This window comes from Carcharodon carcharias, chromosome 20 (assembly GCF_017639515.1).
Source record: "Carcharodon carcharias isolate sCarCar2 chromosome 20, sCarCar2.pri, whole genome shotgun sequence".
Lineage (NCBI taxonomy): Eukaryota > Metazoa > Chordata > Chondrichthyes > Lamniformes > Lamnidae > Carcharodon > Carcharodon carcharias.
This window is the reverse complement of record NC_054486.1, coordinates 81,525,808-81,547,236: the sequence shown is the minus strand read 5'-3', so window position 1 is coordinate 81,547,236 and position 21,429 is coordinate 81,525,808. Positions and strand designations below refer to the sequence as shown.

Here is a 21,429-nt window from a genome sequence, read left to right as displayed (position 1 = left end):
ATGTCTGAACCTGATAATCATTCTTTCTTCATGCATCAATGATTAAAAACAAGATTTATAAACAATGTAAAACAAACCTGGAATTACTTATTCAATAGCAACATATATAGTGTGTTTAATGTAGCAAAAAGTTCCCATTGTACTTTACTGAGGCAAAGAAACAAGAGAAAGCCAAAGGACAGAGGATGGGCGACCAATAGCATGCTAAAAATGGAGCTGAGAGGGGAGGCAATGTTTAGGGAGGGAATTTGGAGAGTATGATGTATGTGGCTAAAAATATTGTGATAAGACAAACATGGTGGTGGTGGTGTGTTTAACCCTCTACCTCCAAGATCCTCAATAAAACCTACCTTCCTGATCAAGCTTTTGGTTGCCTCTACTCATATAACCTTTGTTTTGATGCTCATTTTTGATTATACATGGAACATGGTTTAAGATTTTTCTACAGTAAAGGCACTATATAAAAGCAACTGAATAAATTTGCTCTATTAATGACAAAAAGCTGTTTTGCTTCCACCTTTTCCAAAATAACCAAGTTTACTTGTGGCAATCCTGTTGACATGCAACTGATGAGTAAAAGGAATGAAAATGATTCAATAGTTACAGGTAGTTAAGTGCATTAGCAAAGAATATTCGTTTGTGTTTTAGGGGAGGGAGGATTGCGATTTTTGGCAATGTTTTTCTGTCCATATAGAACACTGGAACATTGAATGCAAACATTTACGGTGGGATCTTCCAGTCCTGCCTGTTGGCAGGATTTACTGGTGCTGCAAATTTATTAGACTTTTGGCTGGCTCACCACATCCGCTGCAATCGCAGCTGTATGGAAATCCCACGTAGCAATATAGTTTTTTAAAAATTCATTCATGGGATGTGGGCTTCGCTGGCTGGGCTAGCAGTTATTGCCCATCCCTAGTTACCCTTCAGAAGGTGGTGGTGCTGAGCTGCCTTCTTGAATTGCTGCAGTACATGTGTTGTAGGTATACCCACAGTGCTGTTAGGAGGGGAGTTCCAGGATTTTGACCCAGCGACTGTGAAGGAACTGCGATATATTTCCAAGTTGGATGGTGAGTGACTTGGAGGGGAACTTCCAGATGGTGGTGTTCCCATCTATTTGCTGCCATTGTCCTTCTAGATAGTAGTGGTCGTGGATTTGGAAGGTGCTGTTTAAGGAGTCTTGGTGAATTCCTGCAGTGCATCTTGTAGATGGTACACACTACTGCTACTGTACTACGGTGGTGGAGGGAGTGAATGTGGTGTCAGTCAAGTGGGCTGTTTTGTCCTGGTCGGTGTCCAGACAAGTGGGAAGTAATGCATCACACTTCTGACTTGTGCCTTGTAGATGATGGATAGGCTTTGGGGAGTCAGGAGATGAGTTACTCGTCGCAAGATTCCTAGCCTCTGACCTGGTATTGTAGCCACAGTATTTATATGGTGAGTCCAGTTCAGTTTCTGGTCAATGGTAACTCCCAGAACATTGATAGTGGGGGATTCAGTGATGGTAATACCACTGAACATCAAGGGGTGATGGTTGGATCCTCTCTTGTTAGACATGGTCATTGCCTGACACTTGTGCGGTGCAACTTGTCAGCCCAAGCCTGGATATTCTCCAGGTCTTGCTGCATTTGAACATGGACTGCTTCAGTATCTGAGGAGTCGCGAACGGTGCTGAACATTGTGCAATCATCAGCAAACATCCCCACTTCTGACCTTATGATGGAAGGAAGGTCGTTGATGAAGCAGCTGAAGATGGTTGGGCCGAGGACACTACCCTGAGGAACTTCTCCAGTGATGTCCTGAAGCTGAGATGACTGACCTCCAACAGTGACAACCATCTTCCTTTGTGCTAGGTATGACTCCTACATTTAAGTTGATGGGTGTAGTAGAGTGAATTTCTGAAGGCCCTTTTAAATCTTATATGATATTCAAAAAAAAATCTTTCTCTTCAAGCACTGCTTATGAGCAAAACCTTGGCCACTACATAACAGTATTTTTTTTTAAAAAGGGCATGTATTATGTTGGCCTACTTTTTCATCGTTTTACCCTTTCTGAAAATAGCTGGCAATGTTGCCAATGATAAAAAAATTCTGAACTGCTTTAAATACTAACAAACCATCTCTAAGCATATGCATTCCAACCTTGCTTGTTTTTATTACTGGAACATTTTTTCTTCTGCTTCACATCAGGTCTTTTGGACAATTTCAGTTGATGTTCAGATGTGTACTTTTGCTGGCACTCCTCAGCAGAATGAGTTCCAACAGATGCTGCAACCGCTTCCCAGAAACCATGTTTATGTTTTGGTAATGCTGCAACAGTTCTAGCAGGACAAAAATCAATTTGAAACCTTGTTAAAGTTATCGCCAAGTCAAGTAAAGGCCACCAACTTGCAATGTTTTTGTTTAAAAAACATTCTACATGTACAGCTGGAGTAAACCAAATTAAGTCACAAAGCAAAAGAAAAACATTTAAGTCTATCACTGAAGATTATTGTGACATGATAGGTATTTCCCTGACCACCTATATTACTCTCTGTAGAAATAAAAAGGCACAGCGCATCTTAAAATATCTGCTTTGCCAGGCATTTCCTAAAAGTCCATTTGCCTCGGTAATTTGGCTACCTTTTTGAATCAGAGCCCATCATTTCTATTTCCTCCTTTTTTTAAAAACTTTTCTCTTTACCCCTCTCTTCTGTTGTCATGCCTCCTTCCACTTCTCCCCTCTCAGGTACCCTGCTGTCTTAAATCCCTAACCTAACCCTCAGTACACTGTACACCTTCCTACTCTCCTGCCAATATCCCAGACTGACACTCTCTTAGGTAAGTTAACAGCTTCCCAGCCACTTTTGGCATTTTACAAGGGGGTCTTCAAGGCACCCAGCACTGCTCATTACGAGCAACCGCTCCAAATAGCCATTCTGCTCTCTTGCTGAACTTCTTGCTTGGTGTGCCCACTGAGGGCTAATCTAGCCAATCTTCTCAGCCAACTCACCCCTCTCACTGCTGCCCTTTTGGACTCTACCGGTCTATCAGCTCTCACCACCACTCACTTCAATCCTCTTCAGAAAGTCTACCCATCAGTGAACGAGGCCCTTGCTACCCATGAACTTATTGTGGATGATTGCTTTGACATCATCACCTTGACAGAAACCTGGCTGAGGAATGATGACACCCATTCCCTAAATGAAGCTGCCTTGTCTGGTTTACTTTCCACCACTTGCCCAGCAGGACTGTTGCAGTGGATAAAGGCAAAAAACTGAGGATGCTGGAAATCTGAAACAAAAGCAAAAATTGCTGGACAAACTCAGCAGGTTTGACAGCAGGGACAGAAAGAAAGACTGAGTTAACGATTCGAGTCCGTATGACTCTTCATCAGAACTAAAGAGGAATAAGAAATGTGGTGAAATATAAGCTGTTTAAGGGGGGTGGGACAGGTGGAGCTGGATAGAGGGCCAGTGATAGGTGGAGGCAAAGGAGAGATCACCAAAGATGTCATAAACAAAAGGACAAAGGGGTGTTGACGGTAGTGATATTAGCTAAAGGATGTGCTAATGTTGACATTAAGAGTAGAAATCAGGATGAGCAAGTGACAGATGGCCCTAGTGGGGGTGGGGTGGGGCAAGGGATCGAAATAGGCTAAAACGTGGAAATAAAACAATGGATGGAATAAGTTTTAAAAATAATAGAAATAGGTGGAAAAAGAAAAAAATATAATAATTATTAGAAAAAAGGGAGTGAGGATGGAGGAGAGAGTTCATGATTTGAAGTTGTTGAACTCAATGTTGAGCCCGGAAGGCTGTAAAGTGCCTAATCGGAAGATGAGGTGCTGTTCCTCCAGTCTGCAGTGAGCTTCACTGGAACATTGCAGCAGGCCAAGGACAGACATGTGGGTATGAAAGCAGGACGGTGTGTTGAAATGGCAAGCGACAGGGAGGTCTGGGTCATGCTTGTGGACAGACTGAAGGGATTTCGCAAAGCGGTCACCAAGTCTGCGTTTGGTCTCTCCAATGTAGAGGAGACCGCATTGGGAGCAGCGAATGCAGTAGACTAAATTGATGGAAGTGCAAGTGAAGTGCTGCTTCACTTGAAAGGAGTGTTTGGGCCCTTGGATGGTGAGGAGGGGGAAAGTAAAGGGGCAGATGTTGCACCTTCTGTGGTTGCAAGGGAAGGTGCCGTGGGAGGAGGCTGAGGTGTTGGGGGTGATGGAGGAGTGGACCAGGGTGTCCTAGATGGAATGGTCCCTACGGAATGCCGCCGGGGGGGACGAAGGCAAGATGTGTTTGGTGGTGGCATCATGCTGGAGTTGACGGAAATGGTGAAGGATGATCCTTTGAATGCGGAGGCTGGTGGGGTGATAAGTCAGGACAAGGGGGACCCTATCATGGTTCTGGGAGGGAGAGGAAGGTGTGAGGGCGGATGTGCGGGAGATGGGCTGGACACGGATGAGGGCCCTGTCAACCACCGTGGGTGGAAAACCTCGGTTAAGGAAGAAGGAAGACATGTCACAAGAACTGTTTTGGAAAGTGGCATAATTGGAACAGATGCGACGGAGGTGAAGGAACCGAGAGAATGGGATGGAGTCCTTACAGGAAGCAGGGCGTGAGGAGCTATAGTCGAGGTAGCTGTGGGAGTTGGTGGGCTTGTAATGAATATTGGTGGATAATCTATCACCAGAAATTGAGACAGAGAGGTCAAGGAAGAGAAGGGAAGTGTCAGTGATGGACCATGTGAAAATGATGGAGGGGTGGAAATTGGAAGCAAAGTTAATAAATTTTTCCAGGTCCAGACGAAAACACTCCTTTCAAGTGAGGCAGCACTTTACTTGCATTTCCCTCAATTTAGTCTACTGCATTCATTGCTCCCAATGCGGTCTCCTCTACACTGGGGAGACCAAACGCAGACTGGGTGACCGCTTTGTGGAACACCTTTGGTCTGTCCGCAAGCATGACCCAGACTGTCTTGTCGCTTGCCATTTCAATACGCCGCCCCTGCTCTCATGCCCACATGTCTGTCCTTGGCCTGCTGCAATGTTCCAGTGAAGCTCAACGCAAACTGGAGGAACAGCACCTCATCTTCCGATTAGGCACTTTACAGCCTTCCGGACTCAACATTGAGTTCAACAACTTCAGATCATGAACTCTCTCCTTCATTCTCACCCTCTTTTTGATCCCCTTTTTTCTAATAATTATTATATTTTTTTATATATATATTTTTCTTTTCCCACCTATTTCTATTATTATTTTAAAAATTTATTTCCATCCATTGTTTTATTTCCACCTTTTAGCCTATTTTGATCCCTTCCCCCCATCCACCCCACCCCCACTAGGGCCATCTGTCACTTGCTCATTCTGATTTCTACCCTTAATGTCACCATTAAAACATCCTTTAGCTAATATCACTACCGGCAACACCCCTTTGTCCTTTTGTTTATGACATCTTTGGCAATCTCTCCTTTGCCTCCACCTATCACTGGCCCTCTATCCAGCTCCACCTGTCCCACTCCCCCTTAAACAGCTTATATTTCACCACATTTCTTATTCCTCTTTAGTTCTGATGAAGAGTCATATGGACTCGAAGTGTTAACTCTGTCTTCCTTTCCATGGATGATGTCAGACCTGCTGAGTTTTTCCAGCAATTTTTGTTTCTGTTGTAGTGGAGGTGTGGCTCATCACCAAATCACACCTTGGTGCACCCCCTACTCCTCTTGCACTTAATCCTGCTTTGAGCATCTAACCTTTTTCCACCACTTTCACCTCTCACTCAAAATCCTTGTACTCTACCATTAACATTTTCTCACCAAGATATCGTCATCACTTTCCTATCTCGGGTTCTGTAACAAGCTACTTCTCATCCTTTGTGATTTCAACTTCCATTTCAATTCATAATGCTGTCTCTCCTGAGTTCACTGTGCTTAATTTCTCCCTCCATTTAATTCCCGAACACATTCATATCCAGGATCACCCAGGAATGTAAAGATAACCTTCAAGTGAACAACAGGACTGAAGAGTTTGTCCTTGTTACATATTCCACCTCCATGCCACAGATTTAAATGGGTATGGTAACCTATTTGTTATGGGAACGGACTACAAAACCAGAGGTGGCGAGTTCAAGTCCCACCATGGCTATATGGGAAACTGAATGAATTAAATCTGGTGACTTGTGGACTCTCTCCAGATAAAATAAGCAGAAAAGCTGCCTGATTGTCTTAGAAATCCAACTAGTTCACTAATACCCCTTTGAGTACAGAACCTATCACTCTTACCCAGTTTATCAAACACATGACTCTTAATGCCCTCAAGACAACTTGTGATGGGCAATAAATACAGGCTTGCTAGTGTTGCCCAATACAAAAGAATTTCATTTCTCTTCTCAGCCATTTCCTCCTGCTGTACTAGACTATACAAACCTCTGGTGCTCTCGGTTCAAATCAGTTATTACCAAGATGTACTGTGACATATAACTGCATAAATAACACTCCCTACCTCTGCTGAAATGCCTTTGAACGCTTTTCTCACTTTCTAGATTTAATCTTTCCTATTCTCCTTGCTGACTTCTCATACTCCATAAGTTCCAAATTGATCAGTTAGTTGCCCATATACAGCAGTTATTTCTCCTGGTCCATCAACCCTGTTCTTGCTGAACTGCACTAGTTTATGCCCTCAATACATTGAATTTAAATCCTTTCACAGCCTCGCCCTATGCATACAATCTCCTCTAGCCTTGTGTCTAATAGCTATCAGCCTTCCAACACTGGCTTTTTATGTACCCTACCCCCCTATTGCATTGGTGGCAAAATCTTCAGCCACCTGAGCCCCAGTTTTCAGAAATTTAATTAAACCTCAAGGCTTTTTAAGTTCAAAAACTTTCTCAAAAACACCTTTACAACAAAGCCACCTCTCCTAAACCTCACAATAGTTTGGCATTTGTTTCATTTATTTTATCTACGTTTGTTCCCCAATGTGAATGGTTTGGAGACATTATCCAGGTTAATGGTCATAAGTAAACACAAGTTAGTATCCCGTTTGTTGAGAACTAATAAACCCAGATAAACAAAGCATTTTACTATGCCGTGCTCTCAACCAAGGCAAAATTAGCGGTGAATAGAGAAGCTCTGGGAAGTGGTCAAATAGTTTGGGTACAAGCTTCATTAAAAGGTAAAAATAAAGATATTTGAAGACTAATTGAGAAATTCCAAATTTAACTGGAAAAAAAATTGATTATTTAGCTAAGTCTTTAAGACATTGGTACCATAAAGATCTTAAAACTAGGGCAGTATATGTACAACAGGGAACACTATCCCAGTGTTGAAAAAAAACAAACCTATGCTCAAGTTGTATAAACGCATTATCCTAAGTTATTGGTAGGAATTACTACCAAGAAATTGGCTTGCAAAACATATGCTTTAAAAAACTCTCAGCATACATAGTAACAGGGTAATAAAATTTCCTTAACCCTTCAATTGTTCTTACCTGTGCAGGCAATGTAGTTCTTCCTTAGTCCAAAATTCTGCTTCAGTATCCAGAGAATGCAGCCATATCAGCTGTTTTGGTTGCTTTTTCTGACTAGGCCTAGAATACAATTCAGGGCTGAAGTCTGTATCTAATATTTTCCTAGGTACAGTCTTTTTATTTGAAGATTTTGTTGAACATTTCGGTTTTTCTTCTCCAATAACTTCAGTCTCTGAAACATCCGTAACAGTTGACAGGAACCTATTAAATTGATTCTTAGGTTTTCTTTGTGAAGCAAGTTGGTTACACTTTGATACATTGTTTCCAATATTGTGGTGATTTAATTCTGCTTCATTGATTGGATGTGACAAAGATTTTCGAACTTTGACATTTATTTTTGAAGAGCATTTCAACATACTTGTTGTAGTCCCCTCAGCACAGCCAGTATACAATCCCACTGTCGACTTGTCTGTTTTAGGATGCAAGGAAGTCTGAAGCTTTTTAACACCAGTAGTTTTCTGACTCTCAGGACAACAGATATTACTTAAGGCAAACTCCTCAGTATTGTTTTCTCTGATTTCCATGTTGGTTGGAACAAAGTTGGATGATGTCAACGTTTCAGACAAAATACAATCTTTATTAATCATTGAAGGGATTTGTTTAAGCTGGACTGAAGATTCTTCAGACTGTGGCGCTGTGACAGCAGTACAGTTAATATTCTCTGTAGTTGAAATAATTTGCTTATTTACTGGTGCTTGATTTTGTTTATTGACATACCGTTTGTAGTTTAGACTTCTCATTTTCCTTTTGATGTTAATTTTGGCACACTCTCTAGTCTCCAAACTGTCATCTTCTGAGTGACTCAATTTGATAGATTTTTTGATTGATTTTGAAGAACGATTCACTTCTGTGGGTCTCCTTTTAGACATATTTTCAAAACTATCATTGTCACTTGTATCCTCCATTTCAGATGAATTACTAATTTCTGCTAAAGACCTATTTCTTCCTTTTTTCCCTTTAACATTATCTAATGACTCATTTGATTTTATTGCCCTACTTCTTAGTTTGTAAGAATCACACGGCTTCGCTTCCATGGGTCTATTAGTCTTGATTTCAAAAATGTCATCGTCACTTGTATCCCCTATTTCGGGGGAATTACTCATTCTTGTTATTGACATATTTCTTTTGCTTCTGTTTTCAACATTAGATAATGACTCACTTGATTTTATTGTCCTATTTCTTAATTTGTAAGAATCACGCAGTTTTGCTTTGATGGGTCTCCTATCGGACTTGCTTTCAAAAATGTCACAGTCTCTTGTAAGCTCTACTTCAGATGGATTAACCATATTTACAGTGGCCAAAGTCCTTCCTTCACTTCCATTTATATAGGCATTGTGTGACTCATTTAATTTTACCCTTTTGTTCCATAATGCATGAAGATTATGAATTGGTGTCACAACAACAGTTGGATTTAGGGCACCATATTTTCTGTTAATTGATCTTTTTGTTCTTGTTTCTGAAGTACTTTCATCCATGCTTGAAGCAGCCTGTCCTGACAACTGTTTGTGTGCCTGATTTCTCGTGATATATTTCATTGGTCGTTGTTTGGACTTTTCATTTGCCTTTTTTCCCCCTTTGGCATCTCTTTCCATCTTCAAAACTGGATCTATTAGAAGACATAAGCCAAAATTTAGCTGGAGATCTGGTATTCAAATAAAGTGAATGTTTACTGTAAGGATATATTAGCTATCATTAGGCACTGCAGTCAGCACTCCATGGGAAATGATAAATCTACAATAATAGTAAAGTGCAATAAGAATTTTGGACAAATGACACTTCTATTCCACTCGTCACCATTCCACCAATTCCTGGAAGCGGTTCTAGATTTCCCTAAAGGACTGTTTGAACATGTGAAAAAATAGTTCCCCAGGTGGTTAATAAAATATTTCTGTGGTGTTGCCTTTCAGAGGTGCATAACTGCAGATGATGCCTTGAATTTATAAAAGGAAAAAATGTACAACCTTTAATTTCGACTGGCTTATTAAAGTTTTACACCATCAGGGTGTGATAGTGGTGGTAACTACTTCAATTGTTTGAAAGCTTAAGCAAAAGCTTGATCTACATGCTCTAACATCTTTATAAATACTTGGGAAGCCATAGAGGCAGAAGATTCTGATACAACAATCTTAGAAGAAACCTTGCATTTGGCACTGAAGGCAGCAAATACTCAATTACAGTGATGCTCGAACTCTCATTTGCGAGCTCTTTCCAGAAAATGTGTACATGGAGCTACATTTAAAGCAAAGCATCTTTGGTTGGAAGGAAAATCAGGTTTATTCTTTTACAGGCACATGCTCTGATCTGCCCTATTTTCTGATATTTGCTGCAACCAGACAATTCTGTGTACTTTTGTACAGTCCAGGAAAATTTCCCTCAAAATTAAGTCAAGAGCATCCACTGCTGCAGTATAGTGCTCTGAAAGACTCTTCCTTCAATCTAGACACATTATATTTATATAATAGTTTACAAAAAATAATTAAATTCAAATGCAGGGAATCAACAGGAAAGAGTCAGTGCCAAAACAAATGGTGCATTCAGAATGTGATTACTTAATTAACGTGTACAAAGGCAATATTTAAACATCATGATGTCACTGCATCAGAACTATTAGTCGCCCCCCAATTTGTGAACTCAGCTTATGTGCAGAATATGAAAAGAAGAAATGTTACCATTATTTCTAAACTGGCAACTAAGTAAAATTGTGGAAGGTACTTACTTTTGCTTTCATTATGAGAAACAAATACATGGAACATTACTGGGAGGTGAGCAACATGCTCTTCTTACATCTAGTCTGTTACCTGTAAGGACTTTACATTGGGTAATGAACATGGATACACAAGGGGATCTAGCTGAGGTGTGTAAAATGATTAAAGGAGTGTTGGAGGGTGCCCAGAACAACCTTAAAATTAGAGACAGATTTCAAGATGACTTCAGGAAGCACTTCTTCACACAACAGGTAGCAAAAATGTGGAAACCCCCCCCCAACACCCCGCCCCGCAAAAGCTTTTGAGATTAGATCAATGGAAAATTTCAAAACTCAGATTGATAGATTTTTGTTAGGAAAAACTACAGAACCAGAATTAAGATACAAGCCAGCCGTGATCTAATTGAATGGTGGAACAGGCTGGACTTGCTGAATGTTCTACTCTTGTTTAAAAGGGAGGCATAAAGCATAACGTCAGGAAAAACCAGCCGGTACTTGAGACATGGATTAAATTAGTGGGTCCAAATGTTCATTAGGGTGCATACCTTGGGGCATATGTGGAGAGTAAATCAATGTTCTATTAATCTGCATATATCCAGCAGATACTTTACTTTCCTATTTAAGATTTACCCACCAGCAGGGATCAGTGCAGCTTGGCCATGTGGAATGTGCATCTTGCAGGAGGTGGGAAGCCATGCAGGCAAAAAGTGCCCTTGATGACTACATCTGCTGGAAGTGTCACCAGCTGCAGAAATTTGAGCTCCGAGTTGCGGAGCTTGAGCGGCGGCTGGAGTCACTGTGGTGCATCCACAAGGCTGAGGATTATGTGGATAGCAGGTTAAGAGAGGTGGTCACACTGCAGTTAAGAAATACACAGGCAGAGAGGGAGTGGGTGACTGCCAAGGTATCTAAGAGAAGCATGCAGGCAATGCAGAAATACCAAGGCTCTCTCGCTCTCTAACCATTTTTTCCATTTTGGATACTGGTGAGCGAGATGGTTCCTCAGAGGACTGTAGCAAGAACCAAGTCTGTGGCAGCACAGGTGGCTCAGCTGCACAGGAAGGGAGGAGGAAGAGTGGGAGTGCTAATCTCAGGATTACTCCCAGTGTCAGGTGCTAGTGAACATAAGAGTAGGAAGATTGAGTAGTTCAACGCGTGGCTGGAGAAATGGAGAAGGGAGGACTTTAGATTTCCAAGACATTGGGATCAGTTCTGGGATAGGTGAGACCTGTAGAAGGAGGACAGGTTACACCTTAACAGGATTGGGACTAGTGCCCTCTTGGGGATGTTTGTTAGTGCTGTTGGGGAGGGTTTAAACTAGATTGACAGGGAGATGGGAACCTGGGGGGAAATTCAGAGTGCAGAGGAGAAAAACTGGCAGTGAGAAGTAGTGAAGTATCAACTGATAACAAGGATATATCAGAGTTGCATCAATGTAGATAGAATACTTGGAGAGTTTGAAAATTAGAGTAGGCAACAGTAAGTCATTAGATGGGGTCAGAATAAGCCAGAAAGTAAAAAAGCCTAAATCAGGGCTTTCGTGCATATATGTGAATGCATGGAGTGTGATTAATAAGATTGGTGAACTGCAGGCAAAGGTTGAAAAATGCAATTATGATATTATTGCTATAACAGAAACTTGGCTCAAAGAAGGGCAGGACTAGGCATTAAATATTCCTGGGTATGAGGTGTTTAGGAGAAAAAGGAGAGGAAGAAAAGGAGGCAATGGCAATATTGGTTAAAGATGGCATTACAGTACTGGAGAGAGAGGATCTTCCAGAGGGGTCAAGGACAGAATCTCTCTGGCTAGAGGTAAGGAATGGGAATGGTGCAATAACATCGATTGGTGTAGTATATAGACCACCAACTAGTGGAAGGGATGTGGAGAAACAAATCTGCAAAGAAATCACAGAGAGGTGCAAGAGTTATAGAGTAATCATAATGGGGGACTTCAGTTATCCAAATATAGACTGGGATAGGAATAGTACAAAAGGACAAGAGGGGCAAGAGTTCCTGGAATGTGTTCAATATAATTTTCTCCAGCAGTATGCTTCTAGTCCAATGAGAGGACATGCGCTTTTGGACCTGGTTCTGGGAATGAGTTGGCCCAAGTGGATCAAATATCAATGGGAGAGCTTCTAGGGAACAGTGGCCATTGTATCATAAAGTTTAGCTTAATCAAGGAAAAGGACAGAGAACAATCCAGAACAGGGGTAATTAATTGGGGGAATGCCAACTTCAGTGACGAGAATGCACCTGAGTCAAGTGTGTTGGAATCAAATGTTGGCAAAGACAGTGGATGAGCAACGGACCACCTTTAAAGAAAAAGTATTGCAGGCAATGTCAAGGTATATTCCCTTGAAGGGAAAGGTAGGCCAAGTAAATCCAGAGCACCCTGGATGACGAGTGAGATAGAGGTAAAAATGAAAAGAAGGAAGTGCACGTACGACAGATGTCAGGCAGAAAATACAATGGAGAATCAGGCTGAATATAGAAGAGCCAGGGAGGAAGTGAAGAAACTAACGAGAAAAGCAAGGCCAGCACATGAAAAGGGAACACAAAAGGGAATCCCAAGGTCTTCTATAAGCATTAATGATAAAAGGGTGGTAGAAGAGTAAGGCCGATTAGGGACAAAAAAGGGGACTTGCATGTGGAGGCTGGAGAAATGGCGGAGGTGTTGAATGAGTACCTTGCATCTGTCTTTACAAAGGAAGAACTTGAAACCAGGCCAAGACAAGAGAGGAACTAACTAGTACACAGAAGAACTTAAAATCGAGAGGAAGGAGGCGTTGGAAAGGCTATCTTTACTTAAAATAGTAAAGGTACCAGGACCAACTGAGATGCATCCAAGGGTACAGAGGGAAGTGATAGTGGAAACTGCAGAGGTACTAGTGATAATCTTTCAGTCTTCCTTAAGACGCAGTGGAGGTGCCAGAGGACTGGAGAACTGCGAATATTACACCCTTGTTCAAAAAGGTCAGTTTGACCACAGCAATAAGGAAACTTCAGGAAACTATTGTACTGGATAAAATCAATAATCACTTCGACACGTGTAAGATAATTAAGGAAAGTCAGCATGAGGAGGTAACAGGGAAGGTTAATAAAGGAAAAGCTGTTGATGTGATATATATGGATTTTCAAAAGCCATTTGATACAGCACCACACAACACTCTTGTGAGCAAAATTCTAGATCATGGAATAAAAGGGAAAGTAGGCACTTGAATAAGAAATTGGCTGAGTAACAGGAAACAGAGTATTGATAAATGGTTGTTTTCCAAATTGGAGGAATGTCTGTACTGGAGTACCCCAGGGGTCAGTGTGGGGCTCTTGCTCTTCCTGATATATATTAATGACCTAGGCTGTGCAGGCATGATTTCAAAAATTGGCAGATGTTAAGATGATTGGAAATGTTGTCAACTGTGATGGGGATAGTCTTGAACTTCAAAAGGACATAGACATGTTGGTTGATTGGGCAGACAAGTGGCAGATGAAGTTCAATGCAGGGAAGTATGAGGTGATTCGTTTTGGCAGGAAAGATATGGTGAGACAATAGAAAATAAAGGGAGAGCTTCTAAAGGAGGTGCAGGAACAGGGGTACCCAGTGTATATGTACATAGGTCATCGAAGATGGCAGGGTATCTTGTGAGAGCAGTTAATAAAGCCTATAGTATCTTAGACTTTATTAACAGGGGCATTGAATACTAAGGAGGTCATGTTGAACTTGTCTAATACACTAGTTAGGTCTCATCTGGGGTACTGCATCCAGTTCTGGGGGCCATGCTTGAGGAAGGTTGTGAAGACACTGGGGAGCATACAGAGGAGATTCACAAGAATGATTCCCAGGATGAAGAACTATAGCTACGAGGATAGATTGGAGAGGTTGGGACTCTTTTCCTTGGAAAAAAGGCGACTGAGAGGAGACTTGATAGAGGTATTCAAGATCCTGAAGGCTATAGACAGGGTAGTGAGAAACTGTTCCCAATTAAGAGAACAAGAACAACTAGAGGGCACAGATTCAAAAGAATTGGCAAAAGGAGTAAATGTGATGTGAGGAAATTTTTTTTTTTCACCCAGTGGGTGGTTGGAGTTTGGAACAAACTTCCTGAAAAGGTGGTGGGGGATAAGTTCAATCGAGGTATTCAAAAGAAAATTGGATTGCTACCTGAAAAGAGAGAATGTGCAAGGTTATGGGGATATGGCAGGGGAGTGGGACAAGGTGGATTGCTCTTTCAGAGAACCAGTGCAGATTCAATGGGCTGAATGGCCTCCTTCTGCACTGTAAAGATACTGTGATACACAGATCTAGCAATCTTTGTGGCATGGATTTCACCCCGTCTGATATTAACTTCATATCAGCTTCAGCAATCCCACCACCATGATGATGGCGAGTGCTGACAGTTTTGCTGTCATCACAACTGCAAAATTAGCCAGTACACATTAAACACAAATCAACAAATCTATTCTAAGAACTGAAAGATAACATGCGCATCTATTGCAAAAATATTCACAGAACTGTTACATTTTCTTACTTCTATTTTGTCTTGTGGACGCTTTTTGTTTTTTCTGCTGATTTGAGGTCCTCAAAGAATTTTCATTTCTGGCATTCATTTTCTATGTTTTTATTAATATAAAAAAAAAACAAAAATAGTTACTTGAATAACTTAAGTACTTATTATTCCATTTATTATAAAGTATTATACTCACTGCACTATTCCGAGCGCTGGAAGTCAAGTAATCAGTTCCACCCTCAATGACAGTAACGTTCAAGGTATTATCAACAATTAAACGCTGTCCCCGCCAATACTCCAATGGTGCTTTAATGTAACGGCCACTACGGCTAGTCAGTGTGCCTCTTTGCATTGATGTTTCTGTGGAAATTTTAATTTTAATAAAGTAATGTAAGCCATTTAAACAGTCTTAAATTTCAAAACTCAGATAAGGAAACAGTTTTATAAACATGAGGAAATTAAAAGTAAATTCTTTCTGTAGTTATTAAATAGCTAGGGATTTTCTGAGGTTACCAGGGCTTAAAACTTCAGAACACTTAATAAACTGCAAAATTGATAAACCAGCAGCCAGTTTCTTGCACTCTTTTTCTAAAAATAATTGGTTTTATTTTGCTTACTAACACATGGAAGCAAAATAAATTAATTCTCAAGATAAAAGAAAAGCTTTAAATAGCTAGTATGCATAGATAGAATTTAATGGTCTTGTCATAAATTTGTGTAATCTGCTCAATTATTGGTAACCCTTAGACATATATATTTGAAGTGCACTTGCGCCTAAACTGGAACCACAAAATCCCATATTTTGGTTGGGCTATAAGGAATGAGAAAGATCAAGTCAACCCATTTAGATCACTGTGTCAGTTTCATCCTTTTTTCAGGCCATAGACCACATTAACCTGTGATCTACCCTGGCAACAAACTCTCACCTCTCTACTTCCTACTGCATCACGAAAGTGAGAAAGCCTGAAGACGACTAGAGTAAATTTTATACATGGTGTCTTAAAAATAGGTTGAGCTATGGGGCTTTCTATCCATTTCTAAGTCCATCTTTACACATAATTAGTTTGGTAATAGGATCACAGCCTTCAAATGCTTAAATACAATCTATTTTTTTTCGAGGAAGATGAACTTATTGACAAGCCCACTGACATGGTGGATAAAAAAAGATGGTTGTGGATGTTATATATATGGACTTCCATAATCATTTAATATGGCTGTACAAAAATTGAAATCACACGGAATTGGAGGCTACCTTGCGACGTGGGTTAGAAATTCTTTGTGATGTAGGGGATAGAGAGTAGGGATAAATGGAACGTACTCTAATTGGCAGATGTGACTAGTCGTGTTCCTCAGGGATCTATAGTTATGCTTGATCTTTTCATCGTATATATCAATGACTTGGTAAAGGAATAGGTTGCACATCCAAGCTTGTAGATGACACTATGTTAAGAGGTACACTAAGTTGTGCAGATGAACAAGGAGTTACATGGACACAGAAAAGGACACATACAGAATAAGTGAGTTGTTAATACTGTGACAAATGGGACTCTATGCGAGTAAACGTAAGTTCATCTACTTTGGATCCAAGAAAGATAATTTGGAGCATTTTCTAAAGGGTGAGAAACTAGACATTGTGGAGAAACAAGGAGATTTGGAGGTCTAAGTACACAAAGCACTAAAAGTTAGTGGACAGGTACTAAAGGTTATCATAAAGACCAATGAGATATTGGACTTTATCTCAAGGGGATTGGAATACAAAAAGATGTTTCAGCAAGAAGTTACAAAATGCTATAGATAATTTTTGCCCCCTGGCCGAATATATGCCATTTAGAATTTGGTGTGTGGAAGTGCAGGTTCATCCACATTGGGCCCTAGAAAGACAAATTAGAATAGTTTCTTAATGGTGAGAGATTCAGAACTCAAAGAGCAGAAGGATGTATATCTACACAAATCATTGAAAGCTACTGGGCATAGAAAAAAGCATTCAAAAAAGACAATGGAATGCTGGCTTTTAGCTCAAGGGGGCTGGAATACAAAGTGGAGGAAGTTATGTTTCAGTTATAAAATCTTGGTCAGGACTCATTTGATGTACTCTGCTCAGTTTTAAGCACCATGCCTCAGGAAGGATACATTCCTTAGAGAGGGCACAATGCAGGTTAACCAGAATTTACATCAGGTTCTAAAGAGTTAAATTATGAGAAAAAGTTGCATAAAGTTGGCTTGTAATCCCCTGAATTTATAAGGTTGTAGAGTAATCTAGAGTTTAAAATGACAGAAGGACACAAGTGAGTAGATACAGAGAAGGTATTTCCTACGGTGGGGAAATCAAGAACAAGGAGGCAAAATCTTAAAATTAGAGTTCCATCATTCAAGAGTGAAGTCAAGAAGCAATTTTTCATGCAAAGAATAAATGAAAATATGAAATTAAGAGATGGAAATAGAATAAATAAATGGAATTCACTCAATCAACATCTGTGGATATTGAACAGATTGAAATGTTTATGAATGAAACTGATAGATTTTTATTGGGTATTGATATCAAGGAAAATGGAACAAAGTTGGTAATTGGATTTGAAGTACAGATCACCCATGATCTGATTGGCAGAACAGGCTTAAGGGGTTGAATGGCCTACTCCTGTTCCTATGCAATATAAGCCAGGTTATGCTTTAGATTACAAAACAATTTATTAATTATAATTGACAAAGCAATATTATTCCTTAGTAATTCATTTTGATTAAGTCTCATTTATACACCTAACCCCATCCTCCCTCATAAACTACAGCTTACCTCCAACCTCCTTTTCCTCTCCACATCCTGAGTGTGGCAAAGGTAAACTATCCTTTCGCATCCTTTTCGATGTCGTCAGTCTTTGACCTGATTGATCAACTATTTCCTCTTTTCTAATTGTAGTCAGAGAATTGCTTGGAGTGGCATATCTTCCCACTCCCACAGTTATTTTCGATGACCTCCAAGGATCCATATCACAATCCCCTCCTACTTCTCATCTACATATTTTCCCTCAGTGACATCATTCAAAAACACATCAGTTTTCACATATGTGCTGATGACATCCAGCTTTACATGACCACCACCACTTTCAAACCCTCTACCATCTCTAGGTTTTCAGACTACTTGTCCAACAACCATTGCTGATCAAACCTACTTCAATTAAATTCTGGGAAGACCAAAGTCATTGGCTCCAGTCGCTCCTACAAACTCTGTTCTAAAGCCACCAGCTCTACTGCTGTCTTGGAAACTGTCTGAGGCTGAACCAGATTGTTGATGCTACATTTAATCCTGAAATGAGCTTCTAATCACAAGTCCATGTTGTCACTAAGACCACCTATTTCCTCCTCTGTAACATCGCACAACTCTGTCTCTGCTTTAGGTAATCGGCTGCTGAAGCCTTAACCATTTCTCTGGACTTGACTATATGAAAGCATACCTGATCAGCCTCCCACATTCTACTTTCCATTATCATGAGGTTGCACAAAACTTTGTTGCCTCTATTCTAACTCATTACAAATCCTATTCACCCACACCTATGCTTGCTGAATGGCACTGGCCCATGGTTAAGCAATGCTAATTTTAAAATTCACATCCATGTTATAAAATTCTCCCAGAAAATTCCAAAAAGGCCTCACCCCTCGCCATCTCTAGAATTTCCTCTAGCACCACAACCCTCTTAAGTATGTGTGTTCCTTTAATCCTGGCCACTTGAGCATCTGATTTTACTGGTTTCACCATTAGTGGATATTACCTTGAGCTGACTGAGCCCCAAGCCCTGGATTTCCCTCTCTAAACCTCTTCAACTCTTTTCTCCTTTAAGACAACCCTTAAAACCTATCACATCTTCCTTAATATCTCAGGCAGCATACAAGTTATTGTTGTAAACTTGCAGTGATTATATCCCAAAATCCGTCACTGTTGTTATCACATATGAAATAAAACAAAAATGGCAGTTCCAATCTACTAACACACCCAGCGAAGATGCTGTATGTTGCAGTTGTATGGTTTGGCAGGTGACATCAGGTTATCAATGCTTGGTTAGCAATTCTTCATGTATGATTCTACACAGGTAATGCTAGCAAACTATTTGATTATAGTTGAGGGTATCATAGGCTTGTCAACTCTTGTTGGACTTAATATTGGGGGTTTCCTCACTTGACCTTCTACAGGGATCAGTTGGCCAAAGACAAAAAGGTGTGAAAATGGTTTTGTGACAAGGGATCACGCAATTATAGCACTTCTTATGATCTGTAGTGAATGAAAATGTTTCTAAGCCACTTCCAACAGTTGGAATTATCAGACTAAGTGGGTAGAAACATTAGTTTTCCCTTTGTTTATCTTCTATTACTATCAAGACTGCAGACCAATGCATTTGTATCAATTTACCAAAGTGACATCAGCATTTTAGCATTCAATGTAGTTAGTGCATAAAATACAGGATGAAGACCATACTAACAAAATAACACGACCTTGCTGGATTATGTACATGAATGCAAAGCAAAGGACTACAGCAGGCTTCACAAACCATTTCCTAATGTAATCCCATTTCAACTCACCACCACCATCTAAGGTTAATTAGAGATAGACAATAAATGCTGGCCTTGCCAGCAATGCCCATATCCCACAAAAGAAATCTTGAAATAACATGACCCCAGATGCCAGAAAAAAAACAGCAATAAAATAGCACAGTAACAGCCAGTACATGATTAATGTACACATATTATAGATGAACATACAATACATCATGTAAATATATTTTTAAGTACTTTGTAAAAACGTTATTCCTTTATATACTCATATAGGTTTCAGTCTAGCTCTCCATATTCCCTGGTGACAGAAGACTCAGTGAAGCCCTCTCTCCACACCCCCACACATACATACCCCTCTTCCCAACAATCTCAAACACTCACTCGGGCTCCACCTCTCTCAGGCTGCTTATCTCCACAACTTCATCAAATGGCCAGCAGCAGAGCATGCCCTCCTGGAGGGATGAGCAGCAGCTCTCTCTCTCATTATTGGCAGAGATTTTCCAGACTTTGAGACTCTCTCCTCTCACCTTTGTCAGCAGCAAAGGGAGGTGGAAGTTGAAATAAAATTAAAAGGGCAGAATTCCATGATCCAAAAACCAGAATTCTGCCAAACAGTGGAAATTTCTCATCTCTGCTCCTGGTTCCAATATTTGTTGCCTGATACACCATTCTTGTGGCATACCACCTTCCATTGCCAATGTTTTTTGTCCCCACAGGGGACATTAGTTACATTATTGGTTTACATAAATATTGTGAAGTGGGACCAGAAGTGCCATCTGAAAATGAATTGTGCATTAGTACTCATTTATATTGCCCTCTTGAGCACAATTGCCTTTTCTTGTTCCTAATATTTCTTATGCTTCCAATTCCACCAAGTGCAAACCATCATCTCATGAGATGGGAGGCTGAGTAGAAGACTCACTTTGGCACTCTACAAATTAAAGGTGTACCTACATAACATTTTTTTAAAATTAAGTTTTCTTGGCAAGAAATTTAGCACAACAGTGCCACTGCCCAAAACAGATCACTTTTTCATCATACAAAAGTGTCTTTTCAATCTGCCAAGTTTTACTTTTGCTATAACCATATCAGTGAAGGTACAGTGAAACACTTTTTTTCTCTCTGGTGCAAACAAAATATGCCTAGTTTCCTCAATGGTGAGCAGCAAAATGACAAACAAATGGAATTGATATGCGTTCGTGCCTCTGAACCAGAAACTCCATGTTCAAATTCCACCCCAGGACTTATGAACCCACGTTCATAACGTGACTAAACAGATTTGATTATCAACCTGCAAACTCTTCCAACACATGCAAATGGCAGGCAGTAAGAGCAGGAGACATTCCTGGTCAGCATGTGATGGAAGGAAAGTTGGAGCCTCTACCATTACTATCCATAGTTCCAGGCTACAACAGCATGTCAAAATGCTTGTTGCCACAGCAGCACTGCAACACACACTGTTATAGATCAGAAGCTATTACCAAAGTGGTTTTCCCCTTCGAATGAGTGACATATATTTATATTTCAAAAAAGTGAATAATTCTACTCCCACTCCTTTTATACAGGTTTGAATTTAAATAAATCTTTCCAATGCTTACCAAATAATTAAAAACTTACCCATTTCATTTTTTGACTTTTGTGTCCATTCTTTCTTTGCTGAGTTCCTCGCTTTACCAAGTTGGTATCTAGTGGATGGAGTCTTATCTACGTTACCTGCTAAAGCTGTATTATCTTGTAGTTTTCTGCATTTCACTGAAGGCAATTTTTGAATTCTGGCATCTTTAGTCTCTCTTGTGTTTGGATTGTTAGTTTTTTCCCTAAATAATGAGAACTTTTGATATAATTGCTTTTTAAGCATATTAATATTATTTCAACAATTTAATTTGTCATTGGGCTGGATTTTACATTCTTGGTGGTGGTTTGAAGGTGGAGGTGCACCTCCATAAAATCCAGCAGGTGGCCACCCCACAGCCTACTTGCCCACCCCCGACCTGTCTGAAATTTTATAGGGGAGGCCCAGATCATGTGCAAAGCCCAGTAGCTTTACCACAGGCAAAGCAGGAGGAAGGGGTATGTGTGTGTGTGTGTGTGTGTGTCTGTGTTTGGGGTGGGGGGGAGGCAACCTCCTTTGATGGCCCCCTGGGCTCATCAGAGAGAGGCATTCACCCATTCAC

At 40.4% G+C, this 21,429-nt stretch overlaps 1 protein-coding gene across 4 annotated transcripts in view; it reads right to left on the bottom strand.

The window, feature by feature from the left end:
• mis18bp1 (MIS18 binding protein 1) overlaps positions 1–21,429 on the bottom strand; it is a 75,247-nt gene that overhangs the window by 14,560 nt on the left and 39,258 nt on the right. For 3 of the 4 annotated variants that reach the window (XM_041214701.1, XM_041214702.1, XM_041214704.1), the window contains 5 exons: positions 20,873–21,072; positions 14,913–15,076; positions 14,738–14,819; positions 7,466–9,110; positions 2,139–2,317 (listed from right to left, as the gene is read on the bottom strand). In XM_041214701.1, the coding sequence (XP_041070635.1) occupies positions 2,139–2,317; positions 7,466–9,110; positions 14,738–14,819; positions 14,913–15,076; positions 20,873–21,072 (2,270 nt within the window). The remainder of the gene's footprint in view (positions 1–2,138; positions 2,318–7,465; positions 9,111–14,737; positions 14,820–14,912; positions 15,077–20,872; positions 21,073–21,429) is intronic. The other variant, XM_041214703.1, reaches the window with a different exon arrangement.